Source organism: Arctopsyche grandis, chromosome 3, assembly GCF_051622035.1.
Source record: "Arctopsyche grandis isolate Sample6627 chromosome 3, ASM5162203v2, whole genome shotgun sequence".
NCBI classification, from domain to species: domain Eukaryota; kingdom Metazoa; phylum Arthropoda; class Insecta; order Trichoptera; family Hydropsychidae; genus Arctopsyche; species Arctopsyche grandis.
Window position 1 is genome coordinate 28,556,921 of NC_135357.1, and position 26,090 is coordinate 28,583,010.

The 26,090-nt window shown below is 31.1% G+C and overlaps 3 protein-coding genes across 4 annotated transcripts; all 3 read right to left on the reverse strand.

The window, feature by feature from the left end:
* Positions 1 to 7,252: 7,252 nt before the first annotated feature.
* LOC143909521 (uncharacterized) lies at positions 7,253 to 13,026 on the reverse strand. Its single transcript, XM_077427532.1, has 11 exons — positions 12,983 to 13,026; positions 12,477 to 12,730; positions 11,056 to 12,394; positions 10,796 to 10,977; positions 10,484 to 10,720; positions 9,125 to 10,414; positions 8,745 to 9,053; positions 8,326 to 8,667; positions 8,064 to 8,248; positions 7,859 to 7,984; positions 7,253 to 7,779 (listed from the first exon to the last, which is right to left on the reverse strand). The coding sequence occupies exons 1-11, from the start codon at positions 12,996 to 12,998 to the stop codon at positions 7,509 to 7,511; spliced, it is 4,551 nt and encodes a 1,516-aa protein (XP_077283658.1). The 5' UTR covers positions 12,999 to 13,026; the 3' UTR covers positions 7,253 to 7,508.
* A 1,665-nt stretch (positions 13,027 to 14,691) lies between these two features.
* On the reverse strand, positions 14,692 to 16,612 carry LOC143909025 (uncharacterized). Its single transcript, XM_077426914.1, has 3 exons — positions 16,469 to 16,612; positions 15,959 to 16,053; positions 14,692 to 15,592 (listed from the first exon to the last, which is right to left on the reverse strand). The coding sequence occupies exons 2-3, from the start codon at positions 16,044 to 16,046 to the stop codon at positions 15,018 to 15,020; spliced, it is 663 nt and encodes a 220-aa protein (XP_077283040.1). The 5' UTR covers positions 16,047 to 16,053; positions 16,469 to 16,612; the 3' UTR covers positions 14,692 to 15,017.
* Positions 16,613 to 17,942: 1,330 nt separating this feature from the next.
* On the reverse strand, positions 17,943 to 25,907 carry LOC143909024 (serologically defined colon cancer antigen 8 homolog). 2 transcript variants are annotated; one of them, XM_077426911.1, is made up of 14 exons: positions 25,736 to 25,907; positions 23,475 to 23,598; positions 23,165 to 23,402; positions 22,956 to 23,089; positions 22,713 to 22,883; positions 22,495 to 22,629; positions 22,201 to 22,295; positions 21,965 to 22,130; positions 20,970 to 21,131; positions 20,784 to 20,889; positions 20,575 to 20,708; positions 20,389 to 20,493; positions 20,213 to 20,312; positions 17,943 to 18,546 (listed from the first exon to the last, which is right to left on the reverse strand). In XM_077426911.1, exons 1-14 carry the CDS (start codon positions 25,897 to 25,899, stop codon positions 18,167 to 18,169), a joined length of 2,214 nt encoding a protein of 737 aa, XP_077283037.1. In that variant the 5' UTR covers positions 25,900 to 25,907; the 3' UTR covers positions 17,943 to 18,166. The 2 variants fall into 2 exon arrangements, with proteins under 2 accessions (XP_077283037.1, XP_077283038.1); XM_077426912.1 differs by lacking the exon at positions 25,736 to 25,907 and adding an exon at positions 23,705 to 23,745.
* Between the last annotated feature and the right edge of the window lie 183 nt (positions 25,908 to 26,090).

Genomic DNA, 26,090 nt, shown 5'->3' on the forward strand with positions numbered 1-26,090 from the left:
GGCAATAAAGCATCCTAATATTCCAGTAAAAGGCCTCCTATTTATTATTCGGGGCTAACACGAATTTTGGAGGAAGAGAGAGTCATTTTTTATTATAAATTACAAGAAACGTTGTCTGCAAATATATGTAGAAAGCGACGGTTGCCCTGCACACATTATTCACAATACAGCTTCTACTGCCGCTGATGTCTTGTAAATAGATATAAATATTTTGAATCTGTAGTTTTAAAATTATTCAAATTTTTTTCAATATATACAGTAAGGAATGAAAAAATCCTCCAAAAGCGATAACGGATTTTTTTTACAAATCCATTATCAAAACTTTATACCTTGTTTGTACACAGTCTTTTAAAAATCTACCATAACTGTAATTGAAGTGAAAAATATTTTAGAGGACACAAAAAAACAAGAGATAGTAAGTACATATATATCAATATATATATATATATATATATATATATATATATATATATATATATATATATATATATATATATATATATATATATATATATATATATATATATATATATATATATTAAATATATATATATATATATATATATATATATATATATATATATATATATATATATATATATATATATATATATATATATATATATATATATAATAATATATCAATCGAAAGTGATAACAATATCAATATAATTATAAATTGAGCTCATTTATAAAATATGAAATTATCTACGCATGTGTCATCAAATCATCATTACTTTGTGTCCCACACGAAAATGGCTATCATATGAGATCTAGCATCAAATGTACTTGAAGACCACACGTATTGAGTGATGTCAGTGTAGGAGTTGCATGCTATAAAATTGCAATCAATTAATTGTTTAATCGCTAACGAAGGTTGCATTGCTTGCAAACACATGTTTATGTATGGGTTTTATATGCAACTGTTTCTTTTTGTAGGGAAAACAAATGAAAATTATTTCAGAAGGAAATGAAAATTCTTTTGTTATTTCAACGTGATTTTGTTATTTTTATGTAATAAGCAGGGCTGTGGAGTCGGAGTCAGAGCATTTCAAGCAGGGTCGGAGTCGTAGAAAAACAACCGATTTTTTTCGACCCCTTAAACATGTGTGCTCTTCACGAAAAAGTTCAAATAAATTCTTGTATCAATGTGATGAAAATAAAAAAAATCAGAATGTTGTAGCCACGATTCTGTCCACACCCCTGAACCTACATATCAAGATGAAATTTAGTATTTGTATTATGTATGTACTAACTTAGCTTTGATAAGGTTTTGGTCAGAATTCGTAAACCGAAAGTAGTATTTTTTTTTTAAGCAATATTTCATTATTTTATTTTGACCTATTCTTGATATTTATTGTGTATAATACTGATGGTGATTTTAAGTAATAAAAAAAATTGAACAAAACCCGACAACCGGAAATAAAACTTTTGTCTTTTGCAAGTTTCCATACATTTGCACTCAATGTGTATCGAAAATGCTGTAATAAGTATTTCACGTATTTCATGTTAGTTTTTTAGTATTTGTGAATGTTTTTTGTTTTGTGACTTTCTTATATTCCTCAAATACATAGATAAAGTCATGGGTTGGTCACATACGATTTTTTTTCTTTTTTACGGTATGTGTCATCTAAAGTCTCCAATTATATTGAAGAAAATCCACTAATTTAAATTACATTATAAGTAAAATCGTTGAATTGCATGTATTTTGAAGTGTTGTGGCCATTGTTTCCTTCGTCTTATACTTTTTTTTTTCATTTTTACTCTAATTTTTTTATTTAATTGATTTGTGTTTGTATGAAATTATTATAGATTCATACATTATAAATTTACTCAAATTTTTTTATACGTATTTCATTACCGTACAGTAAATTGAATTATAATGTCAATTTTTATTGACTTTCTAATTCCTTTATCTTTTGAATATCGCTATTATTTTCATTACTAATAATTTTATACGTTGGCGAGAAAAGTCGATTTTTCCAAAATCGTTCAAATTGGAGCCGAAGCTTGGGATCGGAGTCGGAGTCGACTCATAACTAATAGTCGGAGTCGTAGTCATTAAAATTTTGAACTGATTCCAAAATCAAATTAAAAAATCAAATTCAAAACAAAAGAAGTACGAAGAAAAATTATATTATTTTATATGATAATAAGTATTATTAGATTAATTGCTGGAAAAGTAGTGCAGTAATGATATGAATCGTACCTTGTTCGCCACCAATTAAATAATGATCTAATCCTTTTTTCTTCGATTGAATAAGGGTATCCTGAATGTATTGTTCTAGCCATTTTCGGTAGTCGATTAGTAAGTCTACCGGTGCTTCATATACGATGCAGTAATAATCGCAATGATTAAATTTACAGCGCAAGGACGCCAGCAACTATCGATTAGGAATAAATAATTAACACCACCGATATCGAATGAATAATAATATTACAATCAATGAAATTTGGCCGAGTATTCAAATACGTTACGAAAATAAAACAAATGAAAACGGTACAATCAAAATTTGAATGCGCAAATCCAACGTTCCATGTCGTAACAGCGCGAATAAAGACTATGTTCTTTCGGGCAGTAAAATTTATATTTTAACTGTCAGTCATTTTTAGATTGCAATATGCGCACACAGATCAAAATAAAATTATATCGCGCGCTCATATTACCATTATTAACCTATGCTTCACCTGTATGGAATAACGCCTCGAATACTAACCTTTTCAAGCTCCAAATAATGCAAAATAAATCCCTAAAAATAATTTATAATACACCCATATATACTAACTTGAAAAAACTGCATGCCATATATAATATCCGCGTTGTTACAGACATTACTAACAAACTAACCAGTAGATTCTATGACAGAGTCACTAATAACTAAAGGCCAGATAACCAAGGTGCCGTATTCAAAAAAATGGACCTATAGGGTGCTGCGTATTGTTCATTGCATTGTTAAAAGTTCGCCGAACGTTTTTTTTGGACTCTAGCTTTGTAAAAGAGCTAAACAGCCCCAATTCCGGGAAAAAGCACGGTGTCTATCCGGTGTTTACTAATAACCATACTAACACACTTATGAAGAGTTTCGGTGATTACAACAAAATGTCTATACCCTTCGGGCCGGGCAACTTTGTCGGCCGACTAGTTGCGCGACACGAAAAAATGTATGGAAATGTGTGCGACAAACAAGTTGACGGGTGTGGCATGTCCCATCTACCTGCATGCATTGGTCTGGTCGCCCTCAACCAAGTCGCTCGCAAGTCGCACGGTGCGGCCCAGCCCTTTAGATCTAAACACAATCTACTTTAGGTCATCGAATTTAGAGTCTTTAATTATTATTATGTATTAGATGTATTATGAGCATTTATAAGGATTGTAAATAGGTTTTTGATCTATTTTTTCTATTATGCTGTAACAATATAATACTATGAATGATAGAAAATGATCAGTAGATCAGTAACTATTAAAATAGATATAAGATGTATTGTGATTATAATTTCGTAATAATAGAAAGCATTTAAAAATCAAAAAAAAAATCTAATTTATACACACCATGACTGTAATTATATTTATGTTTTAATACTAAGGGAAACACCATTGTCGGAAGTGAAACTTCACATTCATTTTAAAGTTTTTAAATTATTTTGTATCTTTTGTTTACCCTCAATTAACTTTAATATATTGTTTAATTCCGAGTGACCAATAACCACAATGTTTCCTTTATATTTTAAATTTTAAATTATATTTCCTTTTTGTAATTTGTAATAAACACGGATTGTTTTACGTGTTTCACATTTAACGATCGCGTCTTTCAAACAGAAACTTTGGTCAATGCTTCAAAATAGTATGGAATCTATTTTCGATGTGGAACGCACAAGGCGCGTACGCATTGCGATTTATGCACAAGATAAATATTTTAAAATCGATTTGAATGTATGGGGACGTTTATATTTAGCCGGTCGACGCTTTGAAAATATTTAAAATATGTATAATTAGATGGACGCGTTGAAATCGCTCTCGTTTTAATCAATCAACGCGAAGGGCTTTAAGTATAAACGTTCGAAAGAAAGTAAGCGTATTATAAAAACAATCAATCCCTTTGGATATATACCTACATATGTGGTGTATATACGTATGAATTTAAATAAATCAACACGGCAAATATTTGTAAACGGATTTTATATTAGGGGTATGCAAACAGTGACTAAATAAATAAAAATATATCTGTAGTTTTATGTTACACGCCTGAATCGTTTCGATTATTAAAATTTCCATTCAATATTATTATTTTAAAATGAAATCTGCCAGTGAAAACACATTAGATGTCGATTACAAAATAAACGTAGATTTGATGATGCCGTGGCGTCTGCTGCGTCAGAATGCGTCGATGATCGGCTTAAGAAAAAGAATATAAAATAAAAAATAAAAAAAACGACTATTTCCGAACGTCTAAACATAAACACTAGCGCGGAAATGCATAAATACACATCGAAATCGCTGTATAATTCGAATTTGAAACACGGTCATTGTTTATTCTACGATACAAATTTCAAAAATCCAAAAGATTTTCCGTGCAAATTCAATGTTTGATTGATTTGATTTTTAAATGCTTTTTTATTATTACGAAATTATGTTCACAATACATCTATTTTAATAGCTACTGATCTACTGATCATTTTCTATTTTACAATTTAATTTAATTTGGTTCGTAATTATAATATTATATCATTCTAATGTTAATCTACAGCATAATAGGAAAAAGACCTCAAAAACCTATTTACAATCCTTATAAATGCTCATAATACATCTAATACATAATATTAATTAAAGACTCTCTAAAGTCGATGACCTAAAGCAGATTGTGTTTAGTTAATCTGTGTTTATACCTGAAGGTTATAGACATTTTGTTGTAATCACCGAGACTCTTCACAAGTGTGTTAGTATGGTTATTAGTGATTCTGTCATAGAATCTACTGGTTAGTTTGTTAGTAATGTCTGTAACAACGCGGATATTATAATGGCATGCAGTTTTTTCAAGTTAGTATATATGGGTGTATTATAAATTATTTTTAGGGATTTATTTTGTATTACTTGGAGCTTGGAATGGTTAGTATTCGAGGCATTATTCCATACAGGTTTTTCAATGTTTGAATGAAACGCGCGAAAGCTTGAACACTTCAAATTGCCTACTCCAATTCCGAATACATACAAATATATATTTCGCATTCTATATATTCGGAGCGGTTTAATAAAATTTCTGCGTTGTATTCTCGGAATCATCGTGTTGGGATAGCGTGGAAAATTCAGACGCATTTCGCATTACAAATTATGGACACATCTAACACTAAGAATGTCATATTTAAAATGTGTGACCGGAATGGTAGTCGCTATATTATATATATGTACACTGATTGTATTTTAGTGCGAAATGTATCAACTCTTCGAATTTCGAAGCGATGTAATGCCTAATGTAACTTTGGTATCAAATTTGAATACTATCACGCTTGGCTCGTAATTCTGCTTCAAAACTTTGAAGTATTTAACAGTTAACGACCTATTGTGTGTGTTCTTCATTATTTCACGTATTGAATTGTGAAGACGGAACGTATTCAAATATTAAATGATGACACTTGAGCTACTATTATATTGGTAGAAACAATTCAACCCTCAACAGTTATTTCCCGTTTGAATTTACACTCTCATTCTACTATTTATTATATGGAATTTTGCCAAAAAGGTTCATACATATATAAAACTAGTTATTTCACTCGGCTTCGCTCAGTATTTGTAATATAAACAGCTTAAACATTGAGAATTTAATAGTAAATATTCGTTTGTTTTTTTATTAAATTTATTTGAATCGAAGAAAAAAAATTCGAATCATATCGAATCATCATCATATAAAACTTTGATTTGTTTTTCGATTACCAACAAACCTTACATAAATACATACAAAGTCTCTTTTGAAATTATATATAAGATTTTGATCACTGAAATTTTATTATAAAAATTTAAAACAGACTCGTGGAATTAAATAATAAGCACTCTATACAGATCCACGATGAAATAATATATTGATATTAAATCCACTTTGCACAAATATGTACGTATTTACTAGCTGAGAGTATACATATATGTTACAGTGAAATTATACTTTCGCCAACGCAGTTAGTGAAAGCATACCACACAAATCAGGACATTGAAAACATGCTATAAACTTGGATGATAGATCATAACAGCATCAATTTGAAGAATAGACTATCCTATTTATGAAAAATACGGCATTCCATCCACGAATCAAACAGTCCCTTTATGATAGCTGTATTTGGACAAACTGCAAAAGTTGTCTATCATCAAATTTGCCTTCTGATGTAATTTAACATTTGTATACTGAAGATTTTGAAAGACTTTTATTGGAGGTAGAAGAAGACGCAACATTAATAGAAGTATCAGAAATAAACTGAAAGTATTCGGAAGATGAATTCCCTAAAACGCCTGTGAAAGTATACATATGTACTTGCACTGTTAGTATGAAAAAATTATACCAAACAATATACCCAAGTCTTATAAGTTATAATATATTCGTTTATTTTATCGAGGTAAGCCAGTTATCAATAGAATTTTTGTTATTAATCCACAAGAATAGTCGAAATATGATTTATCTAAGTGGAATTTCATTTAATTCTCATATAAAGACAATTTAATATATTATCCCTACTAATTCAATTAAGATTCGTGTAAATACTAGTACGAGCTTTTTGCTCGCAATTTTACCGATTTAAAATTCAACACACTTCCAACTAACCCTTTTAAACAAAAACAAAAAATAGTTTGGCCAGAACACTACCTCAATAGAAAATATTCAATACAAAATAGTATTAACAGTGGGAAAAAATCCCAAGTGAAAATACGTACTTTTGACTTTTGAATTGAACTGGACGACTACTTAGAGATATTTGAAACTGAAAAGTACTACAAATGAAAGATAAAATACCAGACTATAAATTCTAATATTCATTTTGAACAAGAAATTGACAGATTTTGAGACATCGACCGAACAACACGAAGATATAGAAAAATCGTGCGATTTAAAAAACACATATATCTCCGAATCTCGAGTCAATCAACATTTTTTATTACCGGATTCGTGTTTACTGGGCATAGGTCTATAAGAAAAGTCATATCTCGTCTCTGAACCATTTTTCGTGTCGAACAGTGTAATTACATAAACTAAAATACTCAATTATGATTTTTCTAATGTAATATATTTCTTCATAAACATACAACTAACAAAATAAACAAATTCATTTTTGATCATTTCATAAAATGATAATTCTGAATTAATTATGTATTTATAATAATTAAAAAAAATAAATCACGGTGACATACATACATATTTACATAAGATTATTTTATAATATTAATAAAAAAAAGGAAAACTAAAATATAGATCACATTAGTTTTCTTGTGTAGGTAAGATTTATTAAGTAAAAAAACTGTATGAAATATTTTACGATGTCCCCATATATTTGTAATACTTTTTATAATTATCGTAAAGCTGTTGAAACATTATTCGACTAGCGTCAGGCATGTTCCTCATTAAGAAGCCCGTAGCGTGATTATCGAGGAGTTGCATTAAGCAATATGCGCAATTCTGCAAGTGAAATTTGACTGGTGGACAGATGGAGACTTTCTGGAATGAAGACACTATATCGGCTACTATGTATGGTGCAATTCGAGCTACATCCTGTTTTTCGTTCTTGACTATAATCTGCGTCATCCTGAAAAAATTGTTTTTGTACATGAAAACCAATAAAAATAAATTATTAAAATACAAATACTATGAAATTTTGATAATACTTTTCCAAGTTGAGTGCTAATGCAACAAATTTTTCAATATCGTTTTTGTTTGAGATCTGATCGGAATTGCTTTTAACACTAAGGGTGTGAATAAGTTTTCTATACGATTGGAGAAATGATGGTAATCTGAAACATAGTATAAAATGTGTGAAGAAACTGAATCTGAACCACTGTTTCTAGATAAAATTCATCAAATATGTAATACCTATCTTGTAATAATTCAATTCGGAAAAGAAGTAAGTTCCGAAGCAACGCAATGCATTTATCAAAAACTGCACAAAAAGCGTCCAAAGATTCTTCTCGGTTGAATGTTTGATTATTCGACAAGTCGAAATTGATAACAATCGGCATTTGTATTATGGTGTCTATTAGATTGTTGGAAAGAATCATCTGAAAATATATAAAACGAAATCTGAAAATACCTACATGCGTGTATTTATAATATTTTTAGTAGCTAGTGTTGATACCTTCTTAGTAGCAACGAATTCAGCCACAACTTCAAAGCAAACATTGACAATTTCCAAATTCCTGTTGATGGAAGCTTTCACTGGAAGATTTTGAAGTGTGTTTGTATCAGAGAGTTGACGGACTGTTTCGTTTTGATCATCTTCTGTTTTTTTTTCACGCTGAACAGTATTCGACATATTTTTAAGCCAAAAGAAACAGTTTTTGATCATTTGTTTGACAGCTGATGAACGCGCTTCCGTTTTTCCAGTTATTTTTAAATTTGCATTCAAAAAGCAAGACCACAGAGATTTCATTACATACGTATTTCCAATCACGAGAGCAGAATTCAACGGGTTTTCGACCTAAAAATAAAAAATAAATAATCTAAAATACATACATTAACATAATATAATATTAATTTAAAATGTGTAAAACGTGCCATCAATTTACTGCTTTGCAATAATTCCTTGACGAGGAAAGTATTAAAAAATTTAACCCCACACAGTTCATATGTAAGTCTTATATTATCCAGCATCATGTTGTGAACTTCCATCCATTCGGCACCGACTTTATAATGGCTTGTTTGTACAAAACACTTAGATGATTGCCATATTTGGGTATATAAATTATCTTCATCGATGGTTATCGACTTTTTGAAGAATTTGTAATTTTTTAAAGATGAATTTACTATCATACAACAACCCTTTGCGTGATGCAAACTAATATTTTTATTATTAAGTTCTTCTAACTGAAATTATAAGCGATATAAATTTGAACTAACAAACATATTTGATAAAAAAAAAATTACATTATACTTACGCATAGTTTTAAGAAGAAATCAAGAGCTTTGCTCAGCTTTTTGAATATTTTAGTATCAGATTCATTCGGAATGAAACGCTCATTTGACAAAACGGCCACAAACGATGCAACGAGATTAAGATAAGCACATCTTTCATTTTCATTTATATTCATCGATTCATTATTTTCCATTGCGTCGGATGGCTTTTTATCAGTATCAAACAAATTATTATAAACATTCTTCCATTCCATATTATCGAAATACGAATTTAAATGGTTCGACATGACAATTTGATGTTTTGAAATAGCAACCTTTAAGTCTGTATTAAAATTTGTTCTTTTAATAGTGGAAAATGTTGCATAAAGAAGACACAGAGTTTGGAAACTGTTATTCAAAGCTAAATTAGGCAAGTTTTCAGAGTCAGCTATACACGATGAGTTGTATAATAGAGGGATGAAGTTATTTATATTGTCCAAATTTCCATTAAAAATAACTCCTAATATAATTTGATTCAGTGTATAGTATCCATCAAATTTATTTTCAGACAACGTTAATTCAAAATAATTGCTATCGATGAGTTGAATCACTGACTGTGAAGGAAGTACGTCAAAAATATTAGGTAGCTTGAAAGACGAGTCGTATATTTTGAATATAATTGATATGCAATCGCTTTTGATGCGTTTCAAGCATTTCCCGAGCTTTCCAATTTTTTTCAAACTCAACTGAAGCAGCAAAATGCAAAATAACGCTGAATTTTGAACATTTTCCGTCACAAAATGTATCGGAATTTGATTAAGAAGTTTGAATATTTTTTCCAGCTCTGTTATACACTCCATTTCTAATATATTACAATTGACTAAGGCATTTATGAATTCAACGCGGTTATCAACTCCATCGAAAAATGTTTTAATGTCAAACTCTTCTGAATTGGACGTCAAATACAATGAAGGGTATTGCTTCAGCGATTTGTTTGAATTATAATGAAACCATACGTTTCTAATGCACTCTGAAGCAATGGTAGAAATTATGTTTTTGTTGCTATAAATGAAACTTTTCTTCAATATAGAATCGGATACATTGCCTTCACATATTCCGGAAACAATTTTGCTACATGCTATATTCATTGTATTATTATTTAAATTTGAAAATATTGCATTCAAATATAATTCTTCATTTTCAACTATAGAGAGTATATTATCAAAATTGTTTACTATATGAAGTTTTACACAATCATTCCACATAAACATTTCGCTAATTTCATTCTTTTTCAAATAGATTTCGACAATTGCATTTTGAAGAATAAGAATATTCTGAAAAAAATTAATTATAATTACCTTTAATCTATTAATTATTTTTAAATTAGTTGAAAATATAATTACCATGTAACCGTAAGAAACTTTATCATCACTTTTAGCAATCAGTTTATTAATATTTTTCCACATATTGCTTGGAATGTACGAGTGCAGCATTGTAACATTAGAAATGTGATGTTTATCTTTGGCAATGCAATTTTCATCTAATTGAACTATGAAATGTGGTTGATATTGCCAAAGTAATAATTTCAAGTGACCATAACTTTTGCAGACATTAAGAAAAGCTCTATGAAGTTGTATTTCCTGAAAATTATAAAATAATTGTAAATAATTACATACATGCATATGAATCAATAAAAATTAAACATAATTTATTACATTTGGGAATTTCTGGACTACTGTTGCAAATTTTAATAGAGTTTCATTGCCAAAGGTCTCAAAAATAGTATCAAATTTTTTGTAAACATTTTCGGCCACATTCTGATCGGCCATTTTACTATTATGGCACAATGATGAAAGAAGTGAACAAATTACTTCAACGAGTAAAATTATCGATGGACCTGATTAAATTACAAAAAACATATTAGTATTAAATATTTAAAACATCTTTATAGTATATTACATTAAAAAGTACTAACGAATTGTTCCTTTTTCTAAATGTGAAAGGCAAAAATCATTTAAATATGTGATTAACAATTTTAACAAATCTAAATGTTGCCACGACATTAATTCAGATCCCAATTTGCCGAATCGATCACAAAATTGTTTCGAAAATATATCCTCTAGTGTCAAAAGTTTGTTTTGAACTTTTTTGACACTCCCATCATCTTTCTGGGATAGTTTGATTTTTTTACTCAACAGTTTTTGCTGCTCTGGGTCAATCGCTTCAAGTTTCAACTTCAAATTTGGTAATATTTTTACGATAAAGTCCGGACCTCTGCTCATTTTGTACATCAATTCTAGAATAGTTATTAAAATGTCTTCATAATAACCGAGAACATTTTCATTCTTTTTCTGTACAATTATTTCAGGCAAAAACGTTTCCAAGTTCGATTCTAATATTTCTGGATCCAATATGAATGTTTGCTTTACTATCGAAAGTGAAAGATCATTCAGAACACTTTCTTTCAATAGATCATTCGATATATGTTGAATAAATGTGAAAAAGCTTTTCTTTGCTTCTGTATCATCTTCTTTAGATTTTATGAAGGACATTTGAAAATTTAAGTTTACATTGAATTCAGAGAGAAGTTTGAGATTTTGCAAATGAATTTCTTTCACACTATCCTCTGGTAAATTTAAACTTTTAACAGTTTCACTTACATTGACATAGTCTTGTTGTATGTTCAAGCATTTGTAGAGAATTGCATTGAAGAGAAATACAAGACCATCGTCGAATTTGTAAGAATTCGTGAAATATTTCAAAAATATTAACAAATCGTCTTTGTTAAAAGTCGATAAATTTTGATATTTAAACAGCAAGTCCATCACCGTTACTATCGGTCGGAGCGCTTCACCTTTTTCTTGAAATAGAGTCATTAAATTATCACCCCTGATGAGCGACAGCAAATATATTTTAAATAATGCAGACGACTGTGGGGGGAAAATAATCGGTTGGCATATGCTGAATATTTTTGATGCAAATTGTACATTATTTGAAAATTTGAAGATAATCTTGAGTAGGTTTGAATCTATGAAAGGATTCGCCAACATCATTTTCTTATTGGAGCTTTTGATAAAGCCGTGGAGATTGTTAAGTGCTCTCTTGATGTGAGCATCTTGAATGGTAATATTGCATTGATCAATTTGATTGTGCGATATATTCAATAGTATATTTTGGTATATAGAAAATATTTCTAGCGGCGATTGTTGGAATTGTGAGTTAGCTGTAGGATTCTCTAATGTATTAAAACAGCACTCCAATACAATGTTATTTACATTCTCAGACTGCTCTACTTTCAAAAGTGTTGCAAAACTCTGGAAGTATATAATATATAATACAATAATAAAATTCAAATACAAAAAATTAATTAAAATTTAATAGTGTTACAAAACAAACCATAAAAAGTTGATCTTTGGCAGCTTGCGAAAATGTTTTGAAATTTAAAGATCGGACACATTGTTTAAGTGTTGTAATTATGGTTTGGAGTTGTTGATGATCTGCACTGGTGTTTTCCAAATTTGAACATAGCCATTGTATAACGATTTCTTCTCTGTTTATGGCGGGAAAAAATGGATATGTAAGAACATTTTCAGCTAGTTTCAGGCGTTTCACTATCGGACGCTCGTCTGCTTCCAGTCTTCGTTTTAATTCTAAAGATAAAATACAGTATTCACATCATTTCATTCGACCACTACGATTATTGAAATAAAATCAGCACATGACCATTATAATGTTCGAACAATTTAGGTTAGGATACGAGAAAAATTGTCATAATGAATTACTAAGACGTTGTCAGTATCACTAAATAAGTATTTCATATTGAAAACAATAAATCAAAGACAATTTCATTGAAAAGCATTGGGGAAATGCAGAAAATATGCATCAAAATTGATGTGACAAACCTGTTGCTAACGACATGATGACAGTTGTTACCCACGTGCTGTTTGGCCATAAGTTAGTTGATTGCGGCCTTTGTAGCTTTGATTAAAAAATAGAGGGTATATTAAAATCGTAGCATTTTACTTCCTCTTCACAAATAATAGCTATTTTAAATATATCTTCATATTTTACAGATGATTAACTACTATTTTCGAAATATTCATATTACAAAATTATTAGTTTCTATGCCAAATACTGTCGTTTTATTTATATTGTTAAATTCATATTGGCCAGCAGTATGGCTCAGTGGTTGCGTTTATGTTATAGGATGGGTTAAAGGTTTCGACCGTTTCCCAGCCTATGGAAACTCAGTTGAGTTTGAAAGAGAATCGTTTATTTTTGTTCAATTATTACAATGGTTATTGTATGTACGAAGAGGTTGAGCTTCGGAGAAGTGAGCTGGTTGAACTCCAGAGGTTCACTCTGGTTTGGGAGCTGGTGCGTCGCTTTATATACGTTCTGGCTTGAAGCGTGCCGCGTGCAGATGCTTTGTCTTCGTTTCCAGGACAAGTGTTGACCTGTTTTCGAGGCACTTGTCTTCGGTACACGTGTGGTTTATAGCTATGAGGTCAGCGCCAGGACGTCGTTCGTTTGCCTGATGACATCACTGTTGGGTTTCGTTCGTTTTACGACCGAGCGATGAACTATTTCTTCTAGAATGGTCAAAGGGCACGTTGCCCTTGAGTTATGCATGTTTGTATTGGATCGATGATGAGATCACTGGTTTTGATTCGTAATAGCACAAGTCGTGCTATATTCCTACAATGTTTAGCACCAAGATATTACTGTGTTCGATCCCGTGCTCATCTTTAATACTGCTGATTAGACTTGGATATTTTTGACTCCAAGTCAATCCTTTCTTATCAGAGTTTACCAATTTATCCGATTTTCATTGTTGAAACGGTTCTTCAAATTGGCAAAAATCATCCTAAAATCACGTACAATATGTAAAAAAATATGTAGAAGTCTGAATCCATAGATATCTCAATGGATTAATTAATTAATTGTTAATTTATTTATTTAATTAATTAATTAATTGTTAATTTCGTGTTCTTCAGCCTCTCTAGGAAGGCGCATTAGGTTCTACTTGTCAGGCCTTCCTGATATATATGTAAAAAAAATATATATCGTTATGAACGAACGTCAATGTACAATTTAATGATTTATTATTATTCTTATAATCCTATGATTTTGTGGCAACATATGAGAAAGGATCACAGCAAGGGCTGTCGTGACAACGGAGATTGACTGTCATTTCACTTATCCTACTGGTTAATCTTGTTATCTCATTTCGGAAAAATTTCAGACTGCTAATGAGACATTCAAGGCTATGAAGAAATAGAAAATCGCTCGACCATGAGACAACAATTGGCAATCAGTTCTATATCTTTTATGAAAGTATATCAGTAAATAGAGACCAGGTTCAGGTAGATACAATAGGTTCAAGGCACTGAATTAACTTGGATCTGTGTCTAATAGGTGATGTAAGTATTTAATGACCTTGTGTCAATTTTATTTAAGTTATATTAAACCTTATTCAAAATCATCGTCAAAACGTAAAATGGAAGATCTTATTTGGAATTATGTTTTCAGTATTTAGGGTTTCCCATCATATTACCTTTCATTTGCCAAACTCCTTCAAATGGGTTTAAAATGCAAATAAAATAAAATGGGCATTTAAGATTTTATTGTATGTATCATGAATACCGATAATAAAATCACAACGAAAATAAATAATGTTGTCTAATAAATATTTTAACAATAAAACACATTTTTCTTATTGAATAATTACATGTTATACATAAGTGAAAGTAAATGTCCTATCTTGATATATAATTCTGCCCATTTCGCGGATTTTAGCACGCATATTTGGCAAGATATGTCCAGCATCATATTTTGTAGATCCTAATCTGAAACTTATTAACTGACATTTAAAACAATTGACGATTGGATTTCGCATTTAATATTTTGGTCCACTTATATTTGCATTTATTGTAATCATTGATTTTCATATTGTTGATTGGGATCAACATAGTTCTCATCGTATTGCTGATTGGGATCATACTGGTTGGGGTCATACTGTTGATTCGGATCGTACGGCTGTTCTTGATACTGCTCATCTGTGTACTGTTGATTAGGATCTACATACTGCTGGTCATATTGCTGATTCGGATCGACATAGTCTTGATTGGTCTCCGCGCCATATTGTTCCGCGTTATAATCCATCGTTTGTTCCTCGCCGCTTGGTTCTTTTGTGCTGTTGTGCTCTTGTTCTCTATCGTCTAATTTGTGCGTATTATCACTATCATATACTTGACTAGAATTTAATGGGGGATTATCGGCTTGCTGTTGATCTGATAATTCTTCGGACTGTTTGAATTGTTTGTCGAATCTCTCTTGCTCGTCTACGGGATGTTCTTCGGTATTGGGGGGCTGACTGGGCTCAACGCGAGAAGATTCCGGTGAAACTGTTCGTCCCCCAGGTTCAATTTGATCGGAGTGCTCGTTACCATTTTTGTTGGTATTGGACGGTGGGCTATTTGGGGGCTGTGTGGTTCTTGAAGTTGGTTGTACTAAAAATTGATCAAGATTTAATAAAGTGCACACACTTACGATTCATATGAAAGTATTTATATAAAAAAAAACTTGAATCAAATGATAATATTGAATAAAAATTATAAAAACAAACCTCCCCAATATAAAAGTAAGGCTTAGTAAAAACAAATCAATGAAACAAACATGCAACATATAATGAGTGATCAGCTTAAATGGAACTCAAAATTGTAATTGTCGATTTTTAGAATGAATTATTGGATTATAAAGGATTTCCATTCCAACTAATCATCAAAATTATAACGAAAATTTAAAACCAAAACGTGCAACATGTAAAAATAAACGTTTTAATGTGGCAAATGTCTCCGGCAACTGTCCATCGGTACCTGTGTTTAATTTATGAGAATCAATGTTCGGAGAACTTTGTTCCACTCTCAAAGATATCTGTTCTAGTTTATTTTGGAGAGCGGCCATTTCGTGTCTGCAACAACAAAAAAACACCAAATATACAGAACACCATGCAATAATGTAAACTATGCGCCATTTTTATTATTTTTATTACATCCACATCAAATAGAACAAGTTAAAAGCAAAAAAAGTAAATAACATTATATCTAAATCATTGACTGTACAATATATATTTAGATATAACGGTTAAGATATACCAACCTGAACCCCCAATGCATATAAATACCACTTAAAACTAAGCTTTCATTAACTTTTAATAACAAATACATTAATCAATTCATGCATGCTTGTTTCTATATTACATTCAATTCATACCTAGCAATACACAATTAAATTTATATTACTTTACTATTGAAACTACACGTTGTATATATGAATGACTTTTACATACATGCAAAAACAAAAATAAGAAAAACTAAAAAAACTACCTTTCGGTATCGGTCTATGTCGGGACTACGATTTTCGTTAAATGTGTGCATTCTATACAAGCTCTTAATGTCGTTCTCGGGTGATTTTCTCAATGTGCCGTTTGAACGTAGATGTGTGATGTGTTTGGATTCGAATTCATCGTCTAAGCCGTTCAATGCCGACCTGTTCTTCAGACTGTACGGTGTCGTTTCTTCAGTGCTGTCGATGCTATCGCCATTATTGAAGTCCCTGATTTTCTTTTTGGATATGTCATGTAAATTGTCTGGATTCTGTGAATGATTAGCGTGTGTTGTGATGCCGTCTGAAAAACTAGCGTTAGATGTCGGTGTGTGACTGTTGGACGGCAGAGCGTACTGTTGCACAAACGGACAGTGCTTTTTGTAATTGTTCCAAACGCTTCTCAGACGTTTCATTAGATCCCTATTCCTATTTTCCAATTCGTGCTTTTCCTTCCTGAAAAGTACTACATTTAACTAGGTGATATGAAAAAGGCGTGCTTAAAAAATAAATCAGTAATTTCAATTAAATACACTCAAAAACTAATTGTGAAATTATATTATTTTATTGTATTATATTCAGGAGCATATTGTAATTTAATGCTTTGTTGTACAAGCGAGTAAGATGTTTATATGACAGGCTACATTATGGAATTCAAATAATCCACAAAGTAAAACAAACAGTTCCATCCTACGAATATACTTAAAAAAAAAAGATCCAACCCACATAAGTTTTATTTTTATAATTTTGGGGAAAATTAGCATAGCTGATGGACCCAATTTTATATTTTCCCATGATGCCGTTATCGGGTTGCACCCGAGAGACATCCATGGTATTTTATTTGTATATATAAATTTATATATCATAAATATTTGAAATCATATTCAAATAGTGGTGACATAGACAAACTCTGATAGGAAACGTTCGACTTGGAATCACAAATATCCAAGTCTGACCAGCAGCACTACAGATAATATCCGAAATAAATTCTTATAAATCGAGGTCGACCCACAGAATCGAACCCAGCAACCTCTCGGTGGTTAGCATTAATACAACCACCAAGCTATGCTGCTGACTTTTGTATTATCAATTTATAAAAAAAATATTCATACTCTCTTATAGTCAATTTACATATATAATGAAAAATTTAATAAATTAAAAAAAAAATTATATTATATATCGAATAATGAGACATAGGGGGGAAACTCGTAGGGCCTCAGTGGTTAATATTCGGAGACTATAGTGACTATACAGCTTATAATAGTTGGATTATAATGTTGAAAAATAAGATTTATGGCACACAATTGTATTTTCTTTCATAAGTAATCGATATATTAACAGTAAGGCTTATAATGTGGTATTGCAGTTGCACTTTTAATAGTCAAAACTTGTTTGGAAATATTTACAATATGCTCCCGAGCTTACTCTTCCTGAAATGTTACTAAAAACAAGTAGCATGAAAAATTAAACAGTATTAATGGAGAAGAAAATCATATATTCAAAAATTCATTGATTTATATAATATGTATATAAAGTTTCTAACAAATTACAAACGACAAAACAATCGACCATATTGGTGCTATAATAAAGTTTCAATAGAATACATCAAGCATTAATATAACATTTAAAGAAAATTTACGACTAAAAACATTTTTCTTTTAGATTTGTACTATTAAACATTTAGATTTTACAAGTATAAACTATTCCTCCATGGGAGCGTCTACAATTGCATCTTTCTCCGAGTGGCTGTGCTTGGACTTTTTACGTTCCTTCTTGTCGGACTTGGTACGCGGTTTGGGCACAACTTTAACGCTGATGTCCAGTTTAATCGGTTCCTTTTTCTCCGGTAAAAAGGGCGATTTAATGTACAGCGGAAAGTTAAGTATTTGTGAATTGGTGTGGTCGCTCTTCGTCGCACCGACCGCAATACAACGGTCGGCCTTATTCGACGAATCGGACACGCTTCCTACTACAGGTGGCCTCAGGGACGGTACGACTTCGAGTTGCAGCTCTTTGCTTTTGGACGATGCGCGCTCTGTTCTCGTTGGATCTGATTGGCCGATCCGACTGTCGGAGAGCCCTATAATCATACCAACCAAAACAAAGCCGCATTAACCAAAAGCGTCAGAAAATCAACATTAGTGATCTTAAAGTTAACTTTTACAAGCGAACAAAGCGTTTGAGCCACCTAACGAAGCACACATAACCATTGTTTTGCCTAATAGAACCAACCCACAAGACTATTCTTTTAAAATCTGCAACTTCATCAATTTTTTATGTACAATATTAATAATTTCCAAAATATTGTTGTTTATTATCATTAAATTTTATTAATTTACTTTAATAATAATAATAAGTTTATTTAATGATAATAAACAACAATATTTTGGAAATTATTAATAAGTTTTATGAATTTGCTTTTATATGAGACACACAAAAAAAATTCATAATGTTGCATATATCAAAAAATCTCATGTGGGTTAGTTCCATCAGGCAAAACTACGTCAACGTATCGCTAACTAACACTTAAAAGTTTATCAAGAATCAAAACATTTGTCTTTAAAAAATAAAAACACTGATTTACCACTTTCATATATGTATGTAATAAGAACTACCTGTAATTATCATAAGAAACGATTTAACCACAGATAATTCGATCTGTATAAATTCATCAATAATAAATCTAAAATTAAACTTTTCACTATAGCTTTTTGTATGATCGAATTAGATTAGGTTCGGTCTCCTTGTAGGAAAATGTAGGAAAAAATACAAAATACATACGATACAATTAAATTATATTGAATGTATGATTTTCTAGATTAAATTCTACATACATACAATTAAGGTGGTATAAAAATATATGTCATAAAAAAATGTCAAGTATTGAAGGTAGGTCATGATGATGTTGCACTAAACATATGTATGTATATGAGAATAAATGTTTTCTAAAAAGTGTTCGTTTACATCATATTAAAGCATTTGTTGCGAACATGGCAGTGAATAACTATAACAACAACAATAAATACAGAAACGAATGATGGAAAAATGGTGAGGACAAACTACAGGGCAAACATTGACCGACCTTCAATCACGAGGTATTTATTCAACGTGTGTGAAGCAAGCACAACAACTAAGAGCTGATGTCGATATATTATTATAATATTGTCAATGTATTATAATTACTTGTGCCTTTGGCTAGCGTCGTCTAGTTTGGAAGTCAACAAGTGACACTCGGCCGTGAGTTTCTCCATGAGTGAGTTCTGCGAACACACCATCGTCTCTAGCTCGCTCACCGTTTGAGCTGTGGGACAGTGTTTTCATGTTATTACAATGCTATACTGTTTACTTTTCATCATACATATAATAATACATTATTGTTTCGGTTAAGACAAGAGTTTTTTGTGAAGGTCGGTCGAACGTTCTAACTACGTATTCTGTATTTGTACCAAATTTCAATATACATATGTAGTATGTAGTTCAACGGGAGCGATACGTCACGAGTAAAACCAAATAAAAATCATAGCAGTGAAGATATGGAGTAAATAAAATGCGTGTTCAATATTCGCTATATTACACATTCAGATTAGAAAAAACAACAAAGAAAAAAAGTTAATGAAAGAACTAACTTTTCCTTTTTTTTATTTTAGTGTTAATCCTTAAATGTTGGAATTTTTTATTTAGTTTTTTTTTTGTTTTCACTTTAAATTTTACATATTTTACTTGTCATACAAACTAATAATGCTTACCATGCTTGTTCTCCATGTTCATTAACATACTGGAAAGTTCCTTTTCTCTGGGAGCTTCTTTTTCTTTTGGTGAAGCAGGACGAAGACTGCGTAGGTTCATCTGAAAATAGCAATATGGTATATTGTATGACTATTTTTTATACTAAAACTTTATGAAGGCTATTATAACGAAATACCTCCTTCTCCATATTTGCAAGTTGCTCCATCAAACGAAGGTTTTCCCTCCTTGAATGGACGAGATCAGCATCAGCTCTGTCGAGACGCTGTCGTACCGATTGTACCTATGGTGGCAATTCAACCCAAAGATAAATCTTCAAAGCGCACACAAACAAATCATTTATTTGAATTTCAAATGTACAAACCTCAGAGTTAAGTCTGTTGGCATCGTGCTTAGACTGTCTTTGATGACGTTCTAATATGAGACGAGCGTTTGCCAACTCCTCTTCGACAGCTGAACGATCTGCATGAGCTTGAGAAACGTCAGCTTGTAGTGATGCTAATTTACACACAGAACAGTGGATATTTAATAAAAATAACATAAAATTATTTGTATGCAACTGATATGATTTACCAATTTTATTTTTCAGTTCCAATTTGAGGTCTTCAATTTGAGAATTCTTTTGTACCAGTTCACGTTTCAGCTCGCTCTCTTCACGTTTTTGTCGTTCTAATTCCATCTATTAACCCAATTTTATTTGTTAAATTAATACATAATACAAATCAATTATTGTTGATTTTTAGAATGGTTGATTTGAACCTGGAGTTTGGTAGCCGAATCCCAATGAGTAGTCAAGTCGCTTGTGAGCTGTTCAACCTGAGAGCAATAACGTCTTTCAATTGCACTTCGTTCTTCCATCACACGCCTAGTTTGCTCTCCAAGTAATTCTCTTACTCTTGCTTGCTGTCTTTCCAATTCTTCCTATTAAATTGTATTATAAAATCAATATTTTATACATTTGTTTTGTCTTATATGCAAAAAATTACATACATAGATGATAAACCAGTAGAAGTAGTAAATAATTATTTATATTTAGGTCAAATAGACATTTCCGGTAATAAAAAAAAATAAATAAAGAGACGTATGAAATAAGGATGGAATGCATTTGGACGAATAAATGCGGTTTTTAAATAAAAAATGCTACTTTGCCTGAAGAAAAGGATCTTTGATCAATTTGTTTAGCCAGAGATGACGTATGGATGTGAAACTTGGACATTGAACGCCAAGTTGCTACACAAAGTCCAATGCATTCTAAGTATGGAACGTTGTATGCTTGGCATTACGAGAAAAGGCAGGAAACCGAATACGTGGGTGAGAAGTATGACAAGGGTTGTAGTCTTGTAGATAGAGTAGATAGAGTGAAGAGATTGAAATGGAAATGCGTGGGCCATGTGGCTAGAAGAATGGATGAAAGGTGGACAAAAAAAATGCTAGAATGTTACCCGAGATAATGCAAAAGGGGAAAGTAAGATCGTAAGGAAGATGGGTAGACGAAATTAGGAAAATGTGTGGGGTGAGATGGATGAGAGTTTAGCAAAACAGAGACGAGTGAAAGCGTGCTGGAGAGGTCTTCATCCAGTAGTGGATGTCGAATGGCTGTAGATGATGATGATGATGATATATAAAACAAATTGATTCAAATAAATTTAATAAAAAATAAAAAAAATGTTTACTATTAGATTAGCAATGTTATGTACATTGCTAATTAAAAATACCTAGATTAGGCTGAATTTTGTTTTAATTTTATAATAAACCTTAAGGCGTCTAATTTCCATTTCGAGCTGAGTTTTGTCATAATTAGCTTGGTATGCAATGTCTGATGATCTTTTAATTTTGCTCGCCAAATCCGAGTCGCAATCCTTTTTGTCATCCAAGGATGATTTCAATCGGTCGACTTGAGCTTCCAACACAGATTTATCTCTAAAATGTTTAACAATAAAGATTTATATTTAAATGAAACTAATTTTATATGTAAAGATAATGTAAATACCTTTGTAAGTTTTCAATTTGTCTTTTGAATGAATCAAGACACGGCGAATCGACGATACCTTCGGTCATCTTCCGGCGCATTTCATTATTTTCCTCCTATAAATTTTGCTTTATGTGATTAAATTTGTTTTATAATATATGTGCATATGTCGATACATTGATAAAATAAATAATAATAAAGTATGAGAAAGCGTTTTATAAAATTATATTAACGGCACAAGCTGAACATCACATTGCATACATGCAAAAGAAAATCATAAGCGTTTGGTTACAATTCACTTTACAAATGTTTCACCTGCATTTTTTTGAGATTAATATTTGACTGAGTCAACTGAGCTTCCAGCTCTGATATTTTAGATTCGAATACAATGTTAGGACCTTCTAAACGAGACGAAGGCTTAAGGGAAGATTTTTTCTTTACAGTAGTATACTGTAAATACAATTTTAAACAGTTAATACATTTGAACAATAGTACTCTTTTTTGCTCCGTCAATTAAATTCAAATTATAGCACCTTGGCATCGCTGTCCAAGCCGGTACTGTCTCCATCGTTATCATCAGATTCGCTCATACCCGACCTGTGATCCATGACGCTGGATAAAAGTTGATTTTTTTGTTTATCGTGGAGTGATTCATTTTCCGATATCACTTCTTTCACTTTACCGAGTAAATTGTTCAACTCATCCTATACAATACAAACCAAATGCTTTTAAAATTATTTTATACTATCCTATAAAAGTCAACAATAACAACTTACACGACAATACGAGCTTTCTCTCTCAAGTTGTTCAATGTATTCTTCTTGTTTTTGAATGAAACCCATCAATTCCGGATCGTTCGATTGAAATTTTGGATTTGAAACTGGATCTGGGTTTGTAGTGATGTTTGCATCTGAATGCAATAGAGAAATATTATATCCATTTAACAATTATTAGTTTGAATTTGGTTCAAATTTGTTCAACGTACCATGAGTCGATATGTGTAACGGCAACGTAGCATCAGTGTTGCTTCTGAAGTTTTCTCTCGGATAAAATGGATATCTTTTAGTTACCACGTTTGATGGTGGTAAGAATACTGGATTGTATGATCTTAGTCCACCATAGAAACTAATGGGATATTTCGTTTTGGATAAGACATCGTAGCCTTCGTCACCGGATTCATCTAGATTTTTTATCGACGGAGCTCCTACTTTGGAACTTCTAGACTGAAATGTATAAGATATTTAAATAATTATGAATAATAATGTAATATATTTTTTAATTTATAAAGGACGTACACTTGGAGCATAGCTCTCCGACAAGAAAAACCTCAATCGGTTTACAGCTTCTTTGTAAGCAAGCTCAGTGTAGTCTGGCAGTCGTTTCTTTATGCCATAGTCTGTCATTTTAGGGATATTTCTCCTAAAACAAATTGTTCGAATTTATTATAGTATATAAACTGATTAATTCAACTGATGGGAGTATTGCAAATAATATGAATGCTAGTTTATAATACCATTAACACTACCAGGTTTTATTCGGGCGTGTTTGTATAGAGGACACTACATTATGAATGATCAATAATTTTTTCAACTGGAGGTCGAGTGTTGTCAAATTTGTTTATGCATTTCGTTGCTATGGAAACGCCTAGGTTACTGAACCAATTTCAATTATGGAAGCGAATGCAATTGAGATTATATCTAAGTAGTAAGTGTATTGATGGTTATGAATGAGTCATTTTTCAGTGTATTGATGGTTATGAATGAGCCAGCAGTATGGTTCGGTGGATGCATTTATGTTTAGCACCGAGAGGCTACCGGGCTCGATCCTGTGCTAATCTTTAATATAGTCAGACTTGGATATTTGACTATATATCGATACGTACATTTTAAAATTTTGCACATTCATATATACATACATTTGTATATGAATCACAAAGCAACATATGTATTATAAACAGAGCCATTAAAAAAAAAAATCTGGGTCCTGGTGTAGTATCGTAAATATGAATCCACCCCGTTTATTTTTATTCATTATATACATATACGTGAGAGAATTTTATTTGTTTTAAAAAATAAAATAAATTAAAATTTTGACCATGGTGCCATTACCATGGTTGCCCCAAAGTGACACCTATGGTTTTGATCTTATACATATAAACATTATATATTATAAATTTCATTATATTATAAATTTCATTATATTATAAATTTCATTATATTATAAATTTCATTATATTATAAATTTCATTATATTATTTCATTACTTTCATTATATTATTCATTATATTAGGATTATAAATTTCAAATAGTAACAAATAGTACATAGGTAGATTGGTTGCCGATTTGGTGAGGAACTGTTTCAACAATGAAATCATATAAATTGGAAAATTTTGATAGGAAACGATCCACTTGGAGTCACAAATATCCAAAAGATTTTAGCATAAAAATTCGCCAAAATTTAAATTTTTAAAAATATGAGTCGTGCCCTTTCGGGGGCCTTGCCCTGGTTATGAGCATCAACTGGTTACCCCCCCCTCTCGTCAAGCCTGATTATAAATGAATAATTAAATGTATGATAAATATTTTTTTAATAATTTATTATGCAGACATGAAACGTACAATTTAAAAAAATAAATGTTATATAATTATATGTATATTTTAACTGTATGTACATATACTTTTTTATGAATATTCACTATTGCATATTTTAAAAATATATATACTATTGAGCATAAAAGATTTCGAAGTTACAATTTTCAAAATATTTGTTAAATGGCTTGGATTTATTATGGAGAATTTAGTTCATACATATATGTAAGTATTTATATTTTCAATTTCTTTATTTAATAATATTTTATTTAACTATTATATTGAATTTATGATTGGATGTAATTCTGCAAAAAGATTTATTTCAAATAATATTATATATTCAATAATGTTTTTTAAAACTTAAAATAAATAATGAAAAAAAAAAGTATACAATTCTAATGGTAATTGGATTATTAGTCACATCACGATCGCCCAAAAGACAATTTTTGCCACGAAAATCGCGAATACGGAATATTTGGCACTCAAGTTCTTGCTAGCATGATGGACTTTTCCGCTGCTAAATGTTCCGTTATAGAGATTTTAGTGACTTTTGGGCGAGCGCTTTGTGACTAATTATCACCGAACCCATTCTAATACAAGTTTATTGATTTTATTGTAGTTTGTATTAATTATAGATAAGATTTTATTTAAATCAAATTCTAATATTGTAAGTATATATTAATAGTGATATAAAAACTGATTCATATATATGTAATAATACATACATACATATATGTAGATTACATCATTGAAAATATAATAACGGAATGATTTCAAAAGTTATTACGATACTTGTCAATTATTTTAATTAGTCTTATGTTAATTATTTTAACTAATCTTGTCTTGTATTACGTGTAAATTTAAAAAATCAATATATTACTCATTCAATTATTGAAAGTTAGATCATTAGTAATTGTGCCATAGTAACGGAAGGGTATGTGCGATGATGATCAATACGCGATTGTCACCTTATTTTGGACTTTTTGTTTTTGGAGTGCACGTTTTCCTTGTCGCCGTTGATGTAACTTCTGAGACTTGGCCTCGGCTTGGTTAGGTAGCTGGTGGAGCCCATTGTCGATGTGCCGTATAGTCTGTCCTGGAGATATCTGTCGAGAGTGGTTCCACAGTACATTGCATGCGCACACTGCGCGCCCGTGTGGAATTTCCTTTTAAGAAAATGCCCTCTTTTATAACTTCGGTCGTTCGTGACGTGAAAAACCGTGATAGGCGCGTCTCAAACTTTTTCCATATTAAAATATATATATATTGGAATCGGTTCGCGGATACAATATAATTAATCTTTTATAAGTTACTATTCTATTA